At 42.0% G+C, this 21314-nt stretch overlaps 1 protein-coding gene across 1 annotated transcript in view; it reads left to right on the top strand.

The window, feature by feature from the left end:
• The window catches only part of DYRK4 (dual specificity tyrosine phosphorylation regulated kinase 4), a 43678-nt gene extending 22771 nt beyond the window's left edge, over positions 1-20907 (top strand). The window contains exons 4-14 of the mRNA XM_054577957.1: positions 12-150; positions 1857-2020; positions 4553-4689; positions 4979-5119; positions 6992-7130; positions 9157-9238; positions 11401-11573; positions 13433-13493; positions 17110-17239; positions 19794-19969; positions 20663-20907. Of these exons, the coding sequence (XP_054433932.1) occupies positions 12-150; positions 1857-2020; positions 4553-4689; positions 4979-5119; positions 6992-7130; positions 9157-9238; positions 11401-11573; positions 13433-13493; positions 17110-17239; positions 19794-19969; positions 20663-20907 (1587 nt within the window). The remainder of the gene's footprint in view (positions 1-11; positions 151-1856; positions 2021-4552; positions 4690-4978; positions 5120-6991; positions 7131-9156; positions 9239-11400; positions 11574-13432; positions 13494-17109; positions 17240-19793; positions 19970-20662) is intronic.
• Positions 20908-21314: the final 407 nt, after the last annotated feature.

The following is a 21314-nucleotide window of genomic DNA, read 5'->3' on the forward strand; positions in this document are numbered from 1 at the left end:
TCCCCGGACAGGAAAATCAAATTCACAGTCAGAAGTTGGCCTCTGAGGACAAAGCTTCTGGAATGCCTTTCCTTTCGAGTGTTAACACCCAAGATCCCAAGTCCAAGGAGAAACCACAGAGGAAGCACAAGGTGCCTCTGACAGCGGCAGGTATGCCTTTGATGCAGCAGCAGGATATGGTGAGGGTAGTTATAGATGGTCAGGTGTTAAGAGCTGAGCTGAGCTGGAGAGAGCTAAGCTGCCAGGCATTGGAGTAAATCAAGGCAACAAGCTAAAATGAAAGCAATAGTCAATTCTTTCATTACTTCCTGTGACAGTGTAAGCAGAGGGCTAAATAGAAGAAAACACTGACACCCCACTGTTCCTTTCCCACCCTCCTGCCCCTGACATGAACTGGCACCAGGCCAGGGTCAAAGGTATCAGCGCCATCAGAGGGACTAGCTCACTGCCTAGAAAGCCTGACCATGTTCCTGTCCTTTTATGGGGGCGGGAGGGAGGGGCGGTGACAGGGGAAGGGCTAGGAGTGGAAAAACAGCACAGAGTCAGAGTGGGAGAAACATCTTGAAGTTTCCCCCCTCCTCTTGATTAAGAGATCTTGGTGGAGGCCTCTGAATGGAGGCTCCTGGGGTAGTTATGTATAGGAGCATGGCCAGCCTAGGGAAGCTGAGTCCTTGACCGCAAGTCTTCAGACTTCAGTGCATTGGCTGTGCACCAAGGCTGGTGTGGGGATGGCAGCTTCCCCTGTGATGCCTGCCAGGTAAAGCCTTTGTAATGGCCTATGGTCAGACCTGGAAGGTCACATGTAGGCTTTTGGCCAGAAGATGACTCCTCACAAGGTTTAGAGATTCATAACCTATTAGGGTCCACAAGAAGAAAACTCAAATCCACTGAGCATCTACCATGTCCCAACACTATCTGATGCTCAGAGCTGTTCTCCCGTATTTTTTAAATTGGTTGTCTTTCCTCTCTTAGTCACAGGAACTGGCCACTAGAAGATACTTTAGTTCTCAGCTAGTTCTGCCTTTAAAGATCTGGCTGATATCTGTCTCACTGCTCTTTTAGGCCTTGGTTCTTCTGAGCAAAGAACATGCTTTATTCAACTTACACATGACTGCCCTTTGTATATATGGAGACACACACAGGTCTTGTCCCCCATAAGTCTTTTTATTTCCCTCTGGCAATTCCTCCTCCAACTCTTTAGCAGTTTGTCAAATAACATGGTTCCCCTGGTTCTCCCCAATCCTGGTTTTCCTCTTCTCAGCACTCTCTAGTTTATCTAAATCTGTCTTAAAGTTTGAGTCCCACCCCACCCACTCCCAGAGCAAACACCAGACATGTGATGTGATCAGGCCAGGGTGGAGTAGAGAAGAGCTAACATACTTCCTTCTTTGTTGTCTGAGGGACTCAGTGGTTCAGCTGGAAATACCTCCTGGGCCTTGAAAGTCACACTTATGTTACCTGCTTGGCCCCTGAAGATATTATAGTTTTCAGGACCTCTCAGGATTAGCTATTTGTGTAGCCCAATCCCACATTAATTTGGGCAACTGCTGCTTTAACTATATACTATTGTTGACAATAAGTTTACCCCTGAATTTTTCACCCATGTTGCTGCAATGCCAGCTCTTTGGGGACTGAATTCTCCCTCTCACTTCCTGTTGTTCAAATCAATACAACACCTTGACATTTATCTTTGTTATGGTTCCACCCTGTGAGACTCAGGATGCATAGTTCTTAGTAAGCTCCCTAGTTGAGGACAGGGTTGACTGGCTCATGAACTGGAAGGGCTGCCATCATCTCCACCCTGGGCAGATCCTGTGCTGCCTCAACTTAACTAACAACCAGTATTTTTCACACAGAGGCCCTAAAGTGTTTTAGGAACCAGCTGTCTTCTTATGAGCAAAGTGAAATCCTGGGCTATGCACAGCTGTGGTTCCTGGGGCTTGAAGCCAAGAAGCTCCACATGGCTCCTGAGAAACTCAGCAAGACAAATTTTGATGATGAGCATGGCTCCTATATGAAGGTGATGGGAGAGTAGGTCATGGAAATTGTAGGATTTGGGGGCTTGGGAACAAGAAGGTCTGGAAAGGAAAAAAATGTGGGGTATTTTATAGCATTTGATGCTAATGAATCTGGGACTAGGCACCCTGAAGGATTCTAGTAGGTGCTAAACCAAAAAAATGCCATGTTTATAAATGAGAAAACATGCAATTAATATACAAACTATTCTGCTAACAGAATATGATTTTCTCCAAGAGTATTTGGGGTAACAAGTATCTTGGGAGAACTCCTACAGGCTCTTCTGCACAGTCCTGGACCTATTGGAAAAAGAGACTATGGAGTAAAATGCAGTCCCCACAACATTCCTCTTTTTGGTCTCTTCCACACAAGCCCACACATGGACATTTTTTCTATTTTATAATAAATGTCATTTCCCACACAGACAAAAATAAAAAAATAACAACAAAAAATGCTTTTGCCACTAGAGTACCTTGTGCTTAACTTCCTTCAGTTTTCCAAAGATTGATCCCAGTGACTATTTCTTCCCTTCTTCAGTCTATGTCTCTGGGGCTTCCCAGGACAGGGCCTCTTCCCAGCCTGAAGGTGAAATCTGGGCAGTGGAAGCATCCCTTTTGCTTCAGGAAGCAATTTCCACCCCTGAGGGTGTCCAGATAAGTGATGCTTGGCCTACTAGGTTGTGGGCTAGTGGGACTGTCCTCCTCAGGAGATTTCCTCATAATTTGGTTAGGTTTGGGAGACAGGATTGGCCTTTGATGCCTTCACAGAAGAGGTAGATTGTCTTAATAGCATTTACAGCTGTGTTTCTTGAGCTTCACTATGCACCCAAATCATCTGGGGATCTTATTATGAATTTGAATCCTTATCCAGCAGGTCTGGGGTGTGTCCTGAGATTTTTGCCTTTCTAAAAAGCTTCCAGGTTGTGACCATGCTTCTGGTCTTCAGGCCACACTTTGAGAAGCAAGGATTTAGAGTTTCTGGCACACATCCTTTATCTAGAGCCCTAGTTCTCAACATTTTTAGGTCAAGGATCCCTTGGGGAATCTGATAAAAGCTATAAATCCTCATCTTAGAAAAGGCACCCTGCACAGACACAAATTTCAATAGGGTGGGGGAATTTTCAATGGGTCCTTAGCACAGAATTTTTATTAAAAATTTTACCCCTGTTCAGGCAGACATCCTCAAATTTTCCCTCCCCCTTTTCCCCCTCTCCCCCTTACCTTGGCCTAGAGGCTCTGAGAAATTCCCCAGGGATGTCAGCACTACCTTTAAGAATTCACTGGTACTCAGTTACTCAATCTCAAGTCTGAGAGAGCTATGTTTTGGTAGGGAGGAGAGAGATACATGTGCTTTCTGCATGCTTGGAATTTCTTTCCTTATTGCATTCCAATGCATACAAATATACAATGCACATAGCAAATTCCCAAACAAGCAACACAACTGCATTCTCACATTTATTCTGCCAGCAAATGAATAGCTGTTTATTGAGAACCTATCATATGCTTGGGCATCTGTTAGACTCTGGAAATATTAAGGAAACTATCAAAAATGAGTACGACCTGATCCTTGGCCTCAATCAATGTCCAAGTTGAGGTGTGAGTGAATAATTATGATACCTCTAAACTGGTAGCATGTAGAAGATATGTACAAATGCCAGGGAAGCACATGTACCTTTACCCAACATGTGCAGGACATAGACCTTGCCTTTTCCCCATACATGTAAAGTTGTGCACGTTGATGGCTTGAGTCCTTCTATAAGGACAGATCCCCACCACAGAATCACAAGTACATTCTGAGGACTGGTACACAAATATTTCTCCTTCAACTCTCCAAAATTTATGAGTGTGACACTAGGAATCACAGATTCTCATAGCTGGAAGACCTTAGAGATCATCTTACCTAGAACCTTAAGTTTCAGATGAAGGCACCACAGCTCAGAGTGTGTAAGTGGCTTGTCAGAAGCCACCCAGAAAAGCATTTCTAATTGGTAATTTCCTGTTGCTTTGACTAAAGAGTTGCTCCCTAGTTTCCAGTACATGGAGGGACATGCATAATTCTGGCTCTTGGAAAATATTTCTCTTTTTAGTTGAGAAAGGTCCAAGTTCTGTATTGCTAACTCCAAGACCGAATTAAATCTGGAAAAGTCAAGAGGAGAACCACATTGATTTGAAAGAGACAGAGCGGACACAAAGACTTCTCTGACTGATGGAGACACCTAAGGGGTCAGAAACAGAACTTACCCCACACTGAAACTATTGTTCTTCCCAAAGACCATCCAATGGTCTTTGCATTGCCTGACACAGATAGAGCCTGTGGGATTTTCCCTGATACCACATGGGTAACGTGGGACCCCAGCAACAACCTAACCATGGCAGAGCAATAAGAAGAGAAGGGAATAGCACTAGTGCCTAATGCAGGTCAGAAAGTTCCCCCAAGGAGTCAGCCATGAGCTGGGAATGGGTATCCAGGGACCCCAGTATCAGGGGAGCCTCAGAGCCTATGGCTGTGCCCCTTAGCTTCTGCCTGGCTCCTGCAGGTCCTGCATGACCACATTGCCTACCGCTACGAGGTTCTGGAGATGATTGGGAAAGGGTCCTTTGGACAGGTGGCCAAGTGCTTGGATCACAAAAACAATGAGTTGGTGGCCTTGAAAATCATCAGGAACAAGAAGAGGTGTGGTGGATAGTAGCATAGGTTAAAGAGGAGGGACTGCATGACTGGCCCTTTCATTATGCCAACCCTTCCCAACTCCACCTCTTCCTCTGATCTTTTCCTCTTTCTCTACCTATCGGATTCCACAGTGGGGTGAAGGGAGGGGCAACGGTATGGAGTCTTTAGTGCTTTCTGCCTTGCTAGGGTCAATGGGAGGGGCTGAGGAAATGAGCTACTGCTGCTACGTGATATGACACCATGTCTTGTGTCCCCATTCCTCACCCTCCCTGCCACTCCCCAATCACTTCAGATTTCACCGCCAGGCCCTGGTGGAGCTGAAGATCCTGGAAGCTCTCAAAAGGAAAGACAGAGGCAACAGCTGCAATGTGGTACACATGAAGGACTTTTTCTACTTCCGCAATCACCTCTGCATCACCTTTGAACTCCTGGGGTCAGCTGCTTTTTCTTTTTAACTCATTTTCCTTTGAAAAGTGGCTTAAGGTGATAGAAGAGAAACTTTAAGGCCAGAACACTAGATTTTCCTGGATGTAAACATTTAGTGACTAGAATGGACACAATGGCCACTCAGTTATGGAGAAAGCACCGGAACAAGGAGACTGGGCCAAAAGCTGCCCATCTCACCCCGTCCCTTCTTCATGTCTGTCACTTGTGAGCACACACAGGATGTGTCACCCGGTGCTGAGTGCTGGACTGGATGACATAACCAAATTAAGGCCTCTGACCTCAGGATCAAAACTGAAATATGTTGGAAAGTATTTTTTTTTTTTTTTTTTTTTTGGCTACTATTTCCCCATTCACTGGCTTTACCACCCTGTGGTGCAGAGTTTTGAATCCAGGGAAGCAGGCAGCTGGCTGCTCAGAATGGGGAAAAAGCTTTGATTCTGTGCAAATAAGGACAGGACCACATGTTTTGGTAAGAGAGCAGAACCTGACTAAAATAGCTTGGCATCACCTGGTTGAATATTGGAGCTGAGAAGGTGTGCTAATGGGAAGGGCATGCTAATTTGATTACTTTTCTCTCTGATGAAATATAAACAAAACCAGAAACCCAGAATGCATTTAGAAAAGGAGAATAATTAGAGTGAGTTCTCAGAAGCCCAGTGTTACAGGCTTCATTGAGCTCATAACTTGGTGTTCCTATGACACTGTTGCTGATGGTGAAATTCCAGGAGCTGGATAAATTTGAATAAGGAGTGTAGTTGACACTCTTCACCGTCCCTGATGATCACAAAATGTCCACTTTCCAGAGGAAAGTTATCTTCCTTGTGACAACATGGACAACCCAGGCTGCCTTTTTTGGCCATGAATCAAGTGCACAGCTAGCATGTCATTGTACTTAGTGCTCAGAGAAGTCAGGAGGAGTGGGTGTGCAGAGGGAAAAGCCAAAGCCCATGGAGGTTGGAGAGTTGCTCAGGGCCACATAGCTGGCCAGGATGGAGCCAGAGCCAAGTCTTAAATCTCCACTGTGCTTGTCAAGAATGAATGTCTTCCTAAATACAAACAGAGTTAAATAAAGTTTAGAGATAGAAGAATTAGGAGAAACCAGAAAGAGGCCGATGCAGAGTCATTTCTGGGCTGTGTCCTATCCCTCCTCTCCTCATCTTATAGTGCATACAGAGGTCATAAGCTGGTAGCCTACAAATAGGTTTTTCTTGTTAAAATGTTTTGCATTCATTTCTAATATTTATAAGTCAGATTTCATATAACATGGCAGGTTTTTATATAATATTTCAAGCTTCTGCCTGAAATAGAAAATTTAGGAAAATCTGGCAAGAGTGTGAGGCCCATTTGTGCAAGGCGACGGATGGGATGAAGCCGTCAGGCTTGTATGGAGAGGGTAAGGTGTCTCTGTTTTCCCTCAGCCCCATCTGTCCACATGCTTGTTCCCTTACCTGTCAGGAACCTGACATCTTTAGGCAGCCTGTTTAGGCCTGGGCAGAAGTGGCTGCTGGGTTAAATAACTGATGGACTTCCTGGATCCCTCCCAAAGGCCTGAAGAACTATGAATATTTTAGTAGTTCGGTCCAACCTCTTAAAACCCACAGCATAACAAAGTGATTAAATGACCTAGTCACATAACAATTGAGGGGACATCTAAGAGGCCAGCCCAGGTGAAAGTTACCCCAAAGCCACTGTGGATCAATGGGAACATTGAGTTTATAGGACACCATAGCCCTGCCTCCTTGTATGATGCTTGCCTACTCTCAGAAGGAAACCAGGTGATCCTTGGGGTTGTTTGCAGGTTTAAACTCAGCATTATACTTTTTTTACACTGATACACATCACCTTCTTTCTTTCCCAGAATCAACTTGTATGAGTTAATGAAGAATAATAGCTTTCAAGGCTTCAGTCTGTCAGTAGTTCGGCGCTTCACCCTCTCTGTTTTGAAGTGTTTACAAATGCTTTATGTAGAGAAAATCATTCACTGTGACCTCAAGCCTGTGAGTACAACCTCTGTCTAGCCATGGGAGCTGGCTCCCACCCTCATAAACTGTTTGCCGCATTCCATTCCCCTGTGGTAACTAGACAGTGTCACGGCCAGGGCCCTAGCTTGGAAACAAGCAGTCAGGCTGTGTAAATCAAGTAAAATGCAGTGAAGAGTAAGGGATGGTTTGAGGACAATGAAGAAAGATATGGGGTCATTGAGGCAAAGAATAGGAAGGTCTGGGGCTTCCCTGTGGAAGGTGTAAGGGTAAGGGTGTGCAGCGATGTGTCACTCAGGAGGCTGGATCTCTTCTGTGTTAAATGCTCACTCTATCCACTCTGCTCTGAATTGGTCCTAGGGTACAACAAATTTCTGACTACTTCTTCTACTCCAAATGGATGTGCCCTTCCCTCATGTCCTGCTAGTATTCTATACTTAGTTCTGTTACTCCACTGATTACTTGTTTATTTGTGACCCCCACCGAACTGCAAGCTCCCTCAAGGCCAGGAACCATGCCTTCTCACCATTTTATTTACAGGACCTAATATGGTACCTGATAATAGCAATTGTAGGCAATGGGTAGGTAAAAGCTTGTTAGATGAGTTAATATTTACAAATGTGAGCAATACAGAGAGACACCTAAAGAAAAGGTATAGAAGTATAAACAAATAGGGACAGGAGCTGATTCCAAATCAACCTCTCACGGATATTTAAATATCCCTTAACTTTTCCTCATTCCTTTCCCCTCACACTCCAAAATTTGTTAATTTTTTAAAAAAAGTGTAACTCATTGGGTAAATTCGGGATATTTTGACAATTAAAGATTATCTAGGTAGAGATGCTCTGTCTGGGCTGAGGAGGAGCCTCACAAGGAAATGGTAGCTTGTGGCACATTGATTTATTCTCCACATCTGAGTTCCTGGAAATCCTTAGCTTTGCAGCTCCAAAGGGTCACAGTAACCATGGTCTTTGGGCCTAGGGGACTGACTCTTATCAGGAAAATTCACAAGACACCTGGTAGCCAAAATGAGAGGTAATAGATTTCCTTGAGAAAGAGGTCAAGTAGATTGGAATGTACGCTTCCCTAGTAGGGAAGTAGGCATATAGCCAGGAGTGGGTTTGATGAATGTGGGCTCAAGGATCAGAGCTGTTTTTATGAACTTAATGGTCAGTATCGATGAGCTGTGATGCCTGATGCATCCATGCCCACTCTGGAGGGAATTCTGCCAATGAGCCTGGAAGGACTTTCCATTAGGCTAGAGACACACTAGAAATTCAGTCTTCTAAGACTTGCTGATATGTTCTTTAGTAAAGGTACCGGGGACCAAATTTATGCTTTCTTAGTTCATGGCGCCAGAGATTTTGGACCAGGTCTGCTATGCCATATTTAGGATGTTAAGGGACTCAGTAAACAATCAGTTCACCTGATATTCATAATAACCAACTCACCTGATATTCAGGTCCTTGAAAACACAATTTGCACTTTAATCTTCCAGCCTTACGTGGCGAGCCCTCATGCTCAGGGAGGAGAGCCCAGCAGCTCTGCCTCTTTATCCATGATACTACTGGAACTCCTGGTCTCACACTCCCCGCAAATTCAGCACAGGAATGACAAATTCCAATCAAATCATTGCCTTTTTTCCCCCTCTTCTTCTGTCATAGCTAGATGTTGATTGGGCACTTAGTGGATGTATCAAATTGTGTCAGTGATGTTTCTAAGGTTTTAGGTAAGCAAGGCATAGGACCAGGTGCCAAGGAGATAAAAATAAACCCATAATCTATATGGGAAAGGGACAAAATATAGGCAAAAGAAATACTGTAAAGCAGCAAATACTGGATCCCAATAAGAGGTACAGGCCACAAATCAAATGGGAAGTCAAAGGAAGATTAAAAAATGAGATTTGTAAGAAGGTATGGGAAGAGTCCACCATGAGGTAGTGGAATTTGGGACTGGGTCCTAGAGGATGGCAGACATTTAGAACAATAGAGGGCCTAGGGAAACATTATTAAAATGTGACATATGTCCTTCTTCTTCTCTTTAGGAAAATATAGTATTATACCAGAAGGGCCAAGTCTCTGTTAAAGTTATTGATTTTGGATCAAGCTGTTACGAACACGAGAAAAGTAAGCCCCATACTGGTCTCTTTGTCTGAATTTTCCTATTGAGATTTCTTTCCCTTACTAAAACAAGTACTTCATACATGAGGTCACTTGAGTTCAAGTCTGGGCTCAGCTGTAATAGTTGCATGTATGATTTTGCGTAAGGTGCTTCACTTGTCTGAGTTTAAGTTTCCTCCTCTATGAAATGAGAAGGTTGGACTCAAATACCTCAAAGGCCTTTGCAGATCTCATATTCTGCGAATTTGTAATTACCCAAGAGGATTTGGTCCCAAAACTAACGAGATGTGCATCAAAATCACTTATGGCCTCTGGAAAATTATAACTTCCAGGGGCTCACCCCCAATGCACCAAATCTAATTTTCTGAGGGCGTACCCAAGAGTCTATGTGTAGCCATTCTAAAGTTTGGGATTCACTGACTTAAGCTCTCTAAGCTTTATACTTTCTTATATCAAGTTTGCTGTTGAGAATATATACCATTCCACAAACATTTATTGACTGTCAGGTATGTGTCAGTCACTGTCCTGGGTACCAGGAAGAAAAAATTTAACATTCCCTGTCCTCAGGTTACAAACAGTTTGATGGAAGACACAGAAAGATAAAAACATAACATGATTATTGGATGGATCTTTTCAAATATTATATAGCACCACTTTTGAAGATATATGCCCTTTATCTTTTATGTGTGGATCCCATGGGAAATTCTAGCTAGAAAACAATATGCCTCTCACAAAGAACCCATATGCTTACCCTTCTTAGATAGGAAAACTGTGTAACCTCTCAGTTACCTTTTATTGTGGCTGGCAGGATGCTCAAAACCAAATTTATAATTATTTTCTCCTTGGTGTCTGATAGTCATTTCCCCCTTTATATGTTTCTCTTCACATTTTGTTTAACTGTGAGACAGTATAGAGTTAGATGCTAGACATGAACTGCCTGCGTTCAAATCCCAGCTCTGCTGCTTATGGCTGAGTGACCTTGATAATTTATTTAATCTGTGTATGCCTCAGTTCTCTGATTTTAAAATGGGGACAATAATAGTGCCTGCTTCATAGGGTTGTTGTAAGGATTAAAGAGTACATCTGTATAAAACACTTGGAGTAGTGGCTGGCACATATTAAGCATTATGTAAGTATCTGTTAAATTCAGTTTTTAAAACTACCTTGCATACCTTTAGCTTAATTGCAAAATGCTTCAAATCCATTTTGGAAGCAAGCAGGACATAAAAGTAATTTTTATTAGATCTTTATTTTGTTTTTAATCAAAAATGTATTACATCCTTACTAGAACCAAGTCAAACAACAGAGATTACAGAATCCCCGCCCTGGCCATCCAGCATGTGGAAACAGCTAAACTGTCCCATTTCTCTGACCCCAGTCTCCTCACCTGTAAAGTCTAGGCTCCCTACTGTCATTTTCTACACAGCCTCTCTGCTGAGATTCCATTGAGATTTATTTCCTTTTCCACAATTTACATTATACAACACACGCACATAATATCTTGAGTGTTCATTTTTAAATTATGTTTTTTGCATTCTTCTTTTCTAGTTCTCACATGCCTCCTCCCTTGCCAAATCACAATATTTTCAGAAGATGTCTACCTCAAATTAATCTGACAGTTTAGAAATCAGCTTTATATTAGTCTTATGTTTCCTTTTTTAAAGTTTAGCTCACTAAAATTTATTTCCCTAGAACAATGCCTACTTTAGAGTTCTTCATTGCTGAAGTGAGAATAATAACACCTCTATAATAATTGATTTGCTGTAAATAAAGACAGACTCATAGATAGGGAGCAGGATGACAGCTAGTGGTTGGGGGAGAGGTTAGTGGGTGGAGGGATTGAGCACAAAGGAGAAAGAACTCGTGGACATGGACAACAGTGTGGTGATTGCAGGGAGGAGGATATAAGGGGGTGAAATGGTAATGGAAAAAATACAAGAAAAAATTCTTTAAATAGTTGGTTTGCTGTAAGGATTTGATGAAATTAGACATGGGATGTGACTCCCGAGTGCTGCTCAGTTATACTTTGGCTGCCTTCAAAGCTCATAGAATGAGAAGGTATAGGAAGTCGTAATTATGGTTCACCCTCACCTGAGAAGGTATCCTAGAGGAGGAGGCTCTGGGGAGAAGGTTTTCCTCTGTGAGTTTTCTCTTTCTTTTCTGCACAGTGTACACATACATCCAAAGTCGCTTCTACCGATCCCCAGAGGTGATTCTGGGCCATCCCTACAATACGGCCATCGACATGTGGAGTCTGGGTTGCATCCTGGCAGAGCTGTACACGGGCTACCCTCTGTTCCCTGGGGAAAATGAAATGGAGCAGCTGGCCTGCATCATGGAGGTGAGGGAAGGCCTGGCTGCTCCGCTCTGGAGCCCAGGACAGCTAGCTTCCGCTCTCAGAAGTTGGGTTCCATTGGACTCGCTGTAGGGCAGTGACCTACACATGTTTTGTTTTGAAAATGTTCCCTAAAAGTATTCTTGAAATTATATATCCCCTTTTACACTTTTAAGTTGAAATCTAACATTTTTATTTATTATAAATATATAATTTTCAGTATATTATGAAGCGACATTTAAAAATAAAACTGTTCTACCAGTCTTTCAAATATATTCAAAGAATCTAAAATCAGAGTGACATGACACCCATCAAAATTTATGTGTTGTTCAGACATTAGTAACTTATCACCTTAGCTTGCTGGGAAGACTATCTCCCAATAAAAGCACATATCATATGATTATTTATTATACTTATTATTCTTTCATTTAAAGGCCTCTTTTTAAAAAGATTTTTAAAAATTTATTTTGTAGCGAGAGGGGAAGGTGGGAGAAGGAGAGGGAGAGAAACATTGATGTGAGAGAGAAACATCGAGTAGTTGCCTCTCATATGCACCCTAACTAGGTACTGAAACCACAACCCAAGCATGTGCCCTGACTGGGAATTGAACCAGTGACCTTTTGTTTTGCAGGATGATGCTCAACCAACTGAGCCACACTGGTCAGGGCAAGGCTTTTTGTTATGGAGCTAAATTAGATAAAACAGAAGAAAAATAACCCTGAGAAATAGAAAATTTTACATTTCAGAAATTTTCCAGTAAACAAAGATATTTTGACTGTGAAGAAAGTTGAATCATTATCTATCTATTATCTATCTATCTATCTATCCTCATCAATCATCTATCATCTATCAATCTTTCTACCTAAGTATACCAAAATCTCTATTTTCTAGATTGTCTCAACATTACAGATGGTCAGAGAAACACACATATGCCCTTGACAATTATTAAATGTAGTTTCATTTCATAGTTGAAACTAATAATACAGTGTTAAGTAAGGATGGTAGCTATAAAAGACAGTTATATTGAAATGAACACTGGTGTGAGAATCAGTAAATCTGGAGCCTCATCCAGATCTTTCTCTTTGGCAACTTACTGTCCTGCTCTGGACTTCTAGAAAATGAAGAAATCAGCATAGATGGCTTCCAAGGTTGATGGTGGATGATTTAATAAAGCACCCTGACCTCTTCCTGCTTCCAATACCAAGGAGGATGACGAGTATGGGATCTGGTGGAGGTTCTTACTGCTCCAGATTCAGCTTCTTTCTGAACTCACTGTCAGTGGAGTTGAGGAACAGAAGGGCAGGGTCTGCATGGTGGCTGGGAACCCAACTACAAGTGCAGGGGTCCCAGAGCTCAGGGTGACTGATGCCTGTAATTAATCTATCTCTGTGCCGCCTGTAGGTTTCAGGGGGACAGGTAAACAAGAAGGTGCCACACTTTTCTTTTCAATAGGTGTTTGGCATAGAGTGGTCTGATGCCCATCTGGTAATTTCCATCTCCTCTTCCTTCTTCTGCTTCCCATTGCCCCCAGCCAGAATATGGTATTTTTCAGTTCAATGTTGTCAGCATGTATTCTGCTTTATTCACTCTGGCAATGAGATCTGGCTACCATTAAGAGTGCCCACCTCTAGTTGGTGCCAATGCCAGTTACATGACTGGTGTTGATGCTCAGCATCCTGAAACAACCCTGGATTAGAAGTCAAAAGGCCCTCGTGCTGGGCCTGCTCTGCCACTGACTTGGTATCACAATATCCCTGGGTCCTTATCTGCAGAAGGCAAAGTCTGACCAAAGTCCCAGTCAGCTCTAATGGTCTTTGAACATGGGACTCCACAAGAGTGAAGCAGCTGCATTTTATTTGTTGAAGGTGCTGGGCCTGCCACCGACCCACTTCATTCAGACAGCCTCCAGGAGACAGACATTCTTTGGTAAGTCCCCAGGTCTAACTCTCTTTATCCCATTGTGGCTGATGAGGTGTCGCAGGCTTTGAAGGCATCTCCCATTCCCCAAATCCTGTTTAGTACTCTTCCCCTGTCCCCATCCATAAGGATAAGCTATAACTAAGGGTTTCTTTTAGAAAAGTAAAACAATGCTGAGACGTGGTACCAGGTGGCGTGATAGAAATGGGTTGGGGGCATCACATTGGGCATGAGATCTCGGCAGTGAAAATATGCAGGAACATGAAAATGACCAGGTTTCTGCTTACGAGATCAGTCAGCAGGTCTTGAAACCTTAAGTATTATAACTATGCCCTCTCCTATAGATCTCCTTGCCTCTCCAAGCAGGCGGCCCCTTCACAGTATGTATTGCGCTGGGAAATCAAAGAACAGAAACTTCTTTTCAAGAACAGTGGAAGGTTTCGTTGCTATAGCCTGCCATTAATGGAGCATCATTCTTTCCTGTTGAATTTTTTTTATTCCTCCAGAATCTTACTATCCTGGGTTCACTGAAACTTTAGAATAAGATGGGTAAGCAAGGGCTGGCAGAAGAGTTGCTGTGGGTGTGTTGTGGCTTGCCAATTATGCATGGGACATCTGCCTAATTACTGGGGATAAGCCTCATCCACAGTCCCATGCTGCCCCTCATCACAGTCTGTAGGCTCTGGATTTTATGATGCTCTATTTCTCTAGGTAAGTGGTGCTGTACAAGATGAACAGCTGGATCAATGAGGTCCAACTTAGGCAGAACTTCCAGTGCACTATGCACCAGAAAGATGAAGTCAGTCCCATATCTAAAATTCCTTTGAAAAGTCACAAGAAGCTAAGATAGAAAAAAATTCATAGTGGCCCAAAGGTCAGGCAAGTGAAACAAAGCCAGACATGAGGGAAAGGGGACTCTACAGATGGGGACTCCACCGACAGGGACTCCATGATATCTGAATGACATTTCTGACCAGTCATTGTTGTTCGATTAGTTCACAGGCTCTTGCTGGCTGTGGAATTCAAGTAATTTCTGACTCTCTCACCTCCTATTTTTTTTTTAATCCCAGAGTGGCCTCAAAATGTAAGGCAAGTTGCATAATTTCTCTCCACAACTTGTCCCATTAATAGGAGAGTCAAAAACATTGGGGATCCTCCTGGTCAAAGAGTTTCAGTCATGTTTGTGGTCATTCAATATGTACCGGTTCAGCCACATGAGGGTTAAAATGTAGACTATTTATGTACCTTTAACAAAATGCCACAGCCTCCAGCCCCTGCCACAGCCATAGGCTGCCTGACCCCACTGCTAGGACTTCTTGGACTCCCCGTGATTTAGAAACTGAAAGTTTAAGGCCTGGCAAGTAGAGGTCCTCCATGCTCCTGCTTCACTGGCAAGGCTGTCATGCACCCTGACCGGTCAGCCCCATGCCATTCCCATGGTTATATCTTTTGAATATCACCTTGTAGTCATCACTGGAGCTTTGAAGGCCTTGCCTCTGAGTGGCGTCAATGTCCTGGTAGTCTTAACATGGTGCCCACACGTTAACTAACTCTTCTTCCAGAGCACTCTGATGGCAGCAGGGGATCTGGCTGACTGGCTGTTGTAACTTACACATAGAGCAATGGAACTGGTCTTTTGACCCCAAACTTGTCTTTTAGGTTTCAAAGAATTAGGGAAAGAAAAGTAGAGATATTGGTGTTCCCTCCTGCTAGACAAAGACATTGTGGGAAGAACCACATTTTGAGCTTATAACACTAAACTCAGGAGACAGTATGTGGGTGGATACAGAAAGGAAGGGAATATAGAGCACCTTCATGAGAGGGTACCAACACATAAGCATGGCCCTTTGATATGGTATCCGATTTTTACCATCAGCATTAGGCTTTAGAATGGTGATGTTGTTTTGGTAGCAACATCTACATATCTTCGCTTCCTACATAAGAAAGAATACTACTAGCACCTGCATCCTCTTCAGTGTTTCCCAAACTTTATCTGATTTTAAGAATCATTTGGGTACTTGGCAATATGTTAATTCCCACAATCCTCCTGTATAACCTATGATACAGTGGGTTTGTGATGGGACTCAGCAATCTATGTTTTTAACAACTCTCTGTGCTTCTTATGATAAAGTGAGTTTGGGACGCACTGTGTCCACTTCAGTTATTGGCTCCCTCAGGTTTGGGTGGCCAATAGCTCCTCAACTCCCAGCCACTCCTCGTAAATACCACTATGAGAAATTAGCAGTAAAGTGCTGTCGCCCTAAAAGTAGTAAGTAGTAAGATACTTAGGTGCTCCAGGAAGCAAGAAGGAGATGGAGGGGATAGTTGGGGAACATCTGAGGGGTGAGAAGATTTAAAAGCAAATCAATGATTTTAGGAGCTATGTCCTTTATGAGCCTGTAAGCCTGGTTCTTATTTGGTCATTTGTAAAAAGATCAATATATAGCATAAGGTCGGGACAGGGCCACTGATGCCACAGTCGAAAAGGGAAATGGGAATTTGTATGAGCTCACAGAACCTATACCCTATGCCATGCCTCTAACTCTTATCCATATAAACACACAGATATAGATACACATGTCTATATACACACATACACATACGCACCTTCACAGTCTCTGCCAGGAATTCAGTAAGAGCAGGTATTTTTTTGAAGGCTCTGAAAATGGCATTGATATCAAAAGTAATGGAAGCACTTCTGCACCTCCCAGAAGGTCTGTTACATGAACCTCACTGAGTTTTTGTGAGAATTCAGTTTAATGTGTAAATTGTGTGTGTTTACATAGCCACCCATTTACTTTCAGATATCTAAGGTGTGAGCATAAGTGGTCAACTTTTCTGAATATACACACTAGAATCCAGGTGTCCCAATGAGTGGTCTTAGCTTCACAGCTCTGCGCACAGCATCCTTGGGAAACATTTGGAGCTGTCTTTAGGGCTTCTTATCAAGCATGACAAATCATACATTGTTGAGGGCTGTAACTGATGAAAATAGCTAAAGAAAGTCATTTCAAGCTGTGTCTTCAGGGCCAATCAAGTTTGATCTCCAATTATGGACAAAACTTTGATGTGACTATAAAGAAGTAATGAGAATAATTTGCTTGTGTGGCCTGTAAATGGACTGGGTAAGCAAATCATTCTCTTACAATGACTTAGTTGTTATGCCTCGTGATGACCCAAATTGTCACTTTATTGGATTAGTGGGGAAAGAGAAGGGCATCAGTACTCCGAGAATGGACAATATTCTTTTTGTTCAGAGTTGAATGCTTTTACTGTTTCAGAGTTATTATTGCTAATCATTATCATTATTGTTTTACCTGAATGTTAAACCATTTAAACCATTTGACTGATTTGAGGAGGAAGTGGTAGGAAGGAGGCTCAGAACATACTGAATAGTAGGGAAAATTGTTTGTTAAAGGTAATTGTATTCATTGGACTATCTACACATGGTTATTTCAAACTGCCTGAGACTGTGGGTGTGTTTGTGTGGAGGGGGCGGTGTAGTACCACAAGTAAGAGAGCTGTGAGGACCACCCCAAGATGCAGCACAGATGAGTGAACAGCTGTAATGCGACCAATGAATATTTACACCTGGAACTAAACACAGAATGTTGTATCTCTAAAGATTCCAAAGGTTCTCCTAAAAATATAACCAACAACAGGGGGAAAAAGAGATACCCGGATTCCAAGGATCTCACGATGGTGCTGAAAACCTACGACTCCAGCTTCCTGGACTTTCTCAGAAGGTGTTTGGTGTGAGTTTGTTGGGGTGTCTTTGTCTCTGATTTTCTTTTTATTTTTTAAAGTACTTTAAAAATATTTTATTTCTTTATTTTTAGAGGGAGGGAAAGGGTGGGAGGAGAGAAACATCGAATCAATCAGTTGCTTCTTGCAGGCCCCCTACTGGAGACAGGTCCTGCAACCCAAGAACATGCACCAACTCGTCTTTGAACGGGTGGCCTTTCGGTTCACAAGCCAATGCTCAAATGTCTGAGCCACACCAGCCAAGGCTCTGCTTTTCTTTCTAAATACTGTACTTTCCCATGTGTTTGCTGGTGAATGTCTGGGGCTGGGAAAGAGTTATAAGAACAATAATAAACGCTGACCACAGAACTTTAGAGTCTACAAAATGCTTCCCCACCTGTTGCCTGATCAGAGTGCTCTCCTCGCCTCCTATGTGATTGTCAGAGCAGATGACTTGCTGTTTTGAGATATGAAGGCTGAGGCTCAAAGAGATTAAGTGACCACCCTGGATTACAGTGTGTGTAGAGTTTGCCGCCTTCTTGGCCTCCAACTGCCTGGCAGCAAGGTTGTTAGGCAAGTCCTAAATGTCTTCTACTTGGCAAACCAAAGCCAGACTTTTCCACATGCCAGTTGTAACTGCACACACATCAAGTGTACAGTTTCTGGGCCTCTCCCCATGCTGCTAGAGTTTAAAGCCTAAATCCTTTAGGGAAGGGAATAGATGAGCTATAAACCATTTGTTGTGTACAGCCTTTTAGAATCTACATGCATATTTGGAATCTTAGAAATTAGGTTCTCTACTTCAGCCAAATCATAGAAGAAAAAAACAGCACTTAAAACACCCACCATGTACAGTGTCTAATTAGGAGGAGTTTGGAAAATGCAAGCTATTGTCATTTTAAAAAGAGGTTTCGCCAGTCTCTGCACCAAGTGGTGAACACTTGAGCTGTGTGATATTTGGCAAGTCGGTGTCTCTCTCTGGGCCTGTTTCCTTTTGTATAAAATGGGGCATTCCTAAGGTGCCTTCCAGTGATGTCAGTCCTATCATTGTTCAGTATTAGTAGAAGACTGTATCTTTATGTTCTGCCATTCTTCCGGGGGTGTAGTAGTTTTAGCAAAACACTCTTCTGGAATTTAGGTTCTAGCTCAAAAGATAAACATCAGGTACTACTGAAAGTTTTCTTATCTGGGAGGTCAAGCTACTCATCTGAGAAATGGAGATAGGGATGGATCCTGGACCCCCATTAACCGCACCCTTCAGCCTCTAGCTGAGGCTATTGAATGAATGTGTTTTAACGGGTGACAGAAACTCATTACTGAGACTGGTGAGTTATCCCAGAAATCCCAACCATTCAGAACACAGCTCAGAACCAAGAAAGACATTATTTTCTTTTTAAGTGTAAAGGGCTGGATGTTCACAGCCTGCAGGAAGCAGTCAAGATACTGGGGCCTCTGGCTTTATCATTTCACAGTCTGCTAATTAGCAAATTTTAGAATGAGAGACTAGAAGTTTCAAGTCACATTTAACAAGGGTGAATGTAAAGTCCTAGCCTAGGTTTTATAGACTAATTCTAGAAATTCAGGAAAAGGCAAGATGTAGCTTAACAACAGTTCATTTGACAAAGAAATGGGAACTTGCGTTGTTTAAGACCTTGGTGAGTCTAGCATATAATGCCACCTAGCTGCAGTTAGAAGCTATTCTAAACATGATGTTACCAGCTAGACAAAAGCTGAAATTTCCCATCTAGGAAGATGGCAACCACATCATATGATCATAGTTAGCAGTAGTGCAAATGTTTTTAGATACTTCCAGGATTATAACATAAAAGATGGATCAGCTGTCTCAATCTGTATCATGCTGTTGGGTAGCATAATATATAATGCTAATAAAACCTGAATCAAAGTTACTAGGTTTCAAGTTCCTAGGAAGTGAATTTTGGCTAAATTAAAATGAAAAACTTTTAAAGAATTGGCATTTTTAAAAAGTGTGGGTCTGTGAGTTAGTGCCTTGCCACTAAAATTATGCAAGAACAACAGGATGATTCTATAGTAGGGTTTCTGTCAAATGTACTTTGTTACTACATTAGAGGTTTGGCTGTATTATATCCAAGTCCCCTTATAGACTTAATATTCTAGCATTCTATAATATTCTTTCTGATATATTTATAGACCCAAATTCTGAGGCTTGGGAATTGAAATTAAGCATCTCTTTGTCTTGATCTTCTTAGTTTACAAATCCAAAATCCCGTTGGTTAAGATTTTCTATAATGTTTTTTATAAGGACATTTCTAGAACTCTAGAAGACTTGGGATCTATTATATTCCTTGCCTTGTCATAAAAATTTACTAAAAAAATTATTTCCAATAGTCATTTCCAGGTACTTTAAAATTATATGCTATAATCTCTGTTCTATAATATCTTTGAGTTATAACATAGCTTAAATGGATTCTTTAAAAATTAACCGTTTATATTATATCTTACTTAGGTTTTTTATTGGAGTCTTTAAAAATGTTTCAGTATTAAAAAATGAAACAATGATCCATGCTGAGTTTTGTTGTTGTGTAGATGGGAACCTTCTCTTCGCATGACTCCTGACCAGGCCCTCAAGCACGCTTGGATTTATGAGGCTCAGAACCTCAAACCACGGCCCCGGCCCCAGACCCTGAGGAAGCTCAATCCCTATTTCCCCTCTGAGGCAACAAAGGACAACGTTCAAGGGCATCACCACTTGGATAAAAAAGGTACAGCCCCTTAAATAGCCAGCTCTCTTCCCATAGCCCTGGGGCCAGGCATCTGTGGAGGATTGCATGTCATTTTCTCTGAATTCAAACTTGGATAGATAATTATTCTGGCTACATTGCTACTGGCCTACCATTTCTTACTTTTTGGATTTTCCTTTCAGAAAACTTGGTGCTAGCTTGTTTTGTTTTTTGCCCCTCATTATTAGGATTTTCCATTTTTGTCTTATTTTCAATTCCCTTTCTCCTGTTTTCCTTCTCTTTGTGTCCTTTTCTGCAGCCTTATAATCACCTTTTGAATTTGTATAATATTATGGCATTAGTCAAATATCTTTTATATGCAAATAGCCTACTCGTTATGTACATGGTCACTAGAGTCAGGTTGCCTGGAATTAAATTCAGGCCTTATTATTTACCAGGTATAGGCCCTTGGGCAATTTACTTACCTCTTTGTATCTCAGTTTCTCTGTTTATGAGAGTGAGAATAATGCCTATTTTCTATGGTTGTGGAGAAAGGATCAAATGAATTAGTAAATATGAAGTGCATAGAATAATGCCTGGCATATAGAATGTGCTTTATAAGTGAATTGCTTTTATATCATTACAACCAGGATTTCCCTGCTAATGGATAGTTAATGAACAGAATATCATTCACATTTTAAAACTTGTTCCTTTGTTTTCTCTCTCCTTCAGCAGATGTGATCATCAAAGAAGAGACTAGAGACAAAATAAAAGATGGGCCCACTAACCCGGCTCAGAATTCAGGTGATCAGCAGGGCTCTCTCCAGCATGCAACTGAGGTTGTTCAACTGCCTCATATAGCAGGAGCGTCCAGTAAACCAGAGGCAGTTGCCAGGCCAGAGGAGTCCAAGACCTCCGCAGAACAACAAAGCAAAAACTCCTCACCCAAGAACACAAGCATCTTACCACCTATTGTATGACCTCTGCTGAGGGTGTGTCCTGTTCTTTTTCACCAATGATTTGTATTAGAGACCACTCTTATATTGTACAATAACACTTCAGATTGCTGTTTTTAATGCATAATGGTTTGTTTAAAAACAACAACAAAAAAACCCTACAACTCTATTCACGTGCCCAGTTGGCATAGTTTCTGATATGGATGGGAGAGGAGATACTTGCATCTATTCCCTCCTGATGTCCTAAACCAGATAAAACAATGGGTGTATATATTGTGGGGGGGGGGGGAGTTAAATTCTCAGTTGTGTCATCACTAATAGAATTCTAAATTATTTTTTTTTGCCCAAGGCAGGATTCTTTTTCGAAAATGACATAAAATAAATCCAAAATAGTTTGAACAACAAGGGACATTTATTGGTTTATGTAATTA

The sequence above is a fragment of the Pteronotus mesoamericanus genome, unplaced genomic scaffold (assembly GCF_021234165.1).
Source record: "Pteronotus mesoamericanus isolate MK-2021 breed Mesoamerican mustached bat unplaced genomic scaffold, CSHL_Meso_final contig_468, whole genome shotgun sequence".
NCBI lineage: Eukaryota > Metazoa > Chordata > Mammalia > Chiroptera > Mormoopidae > Pteronotus > Pteronotus mesoamericanus.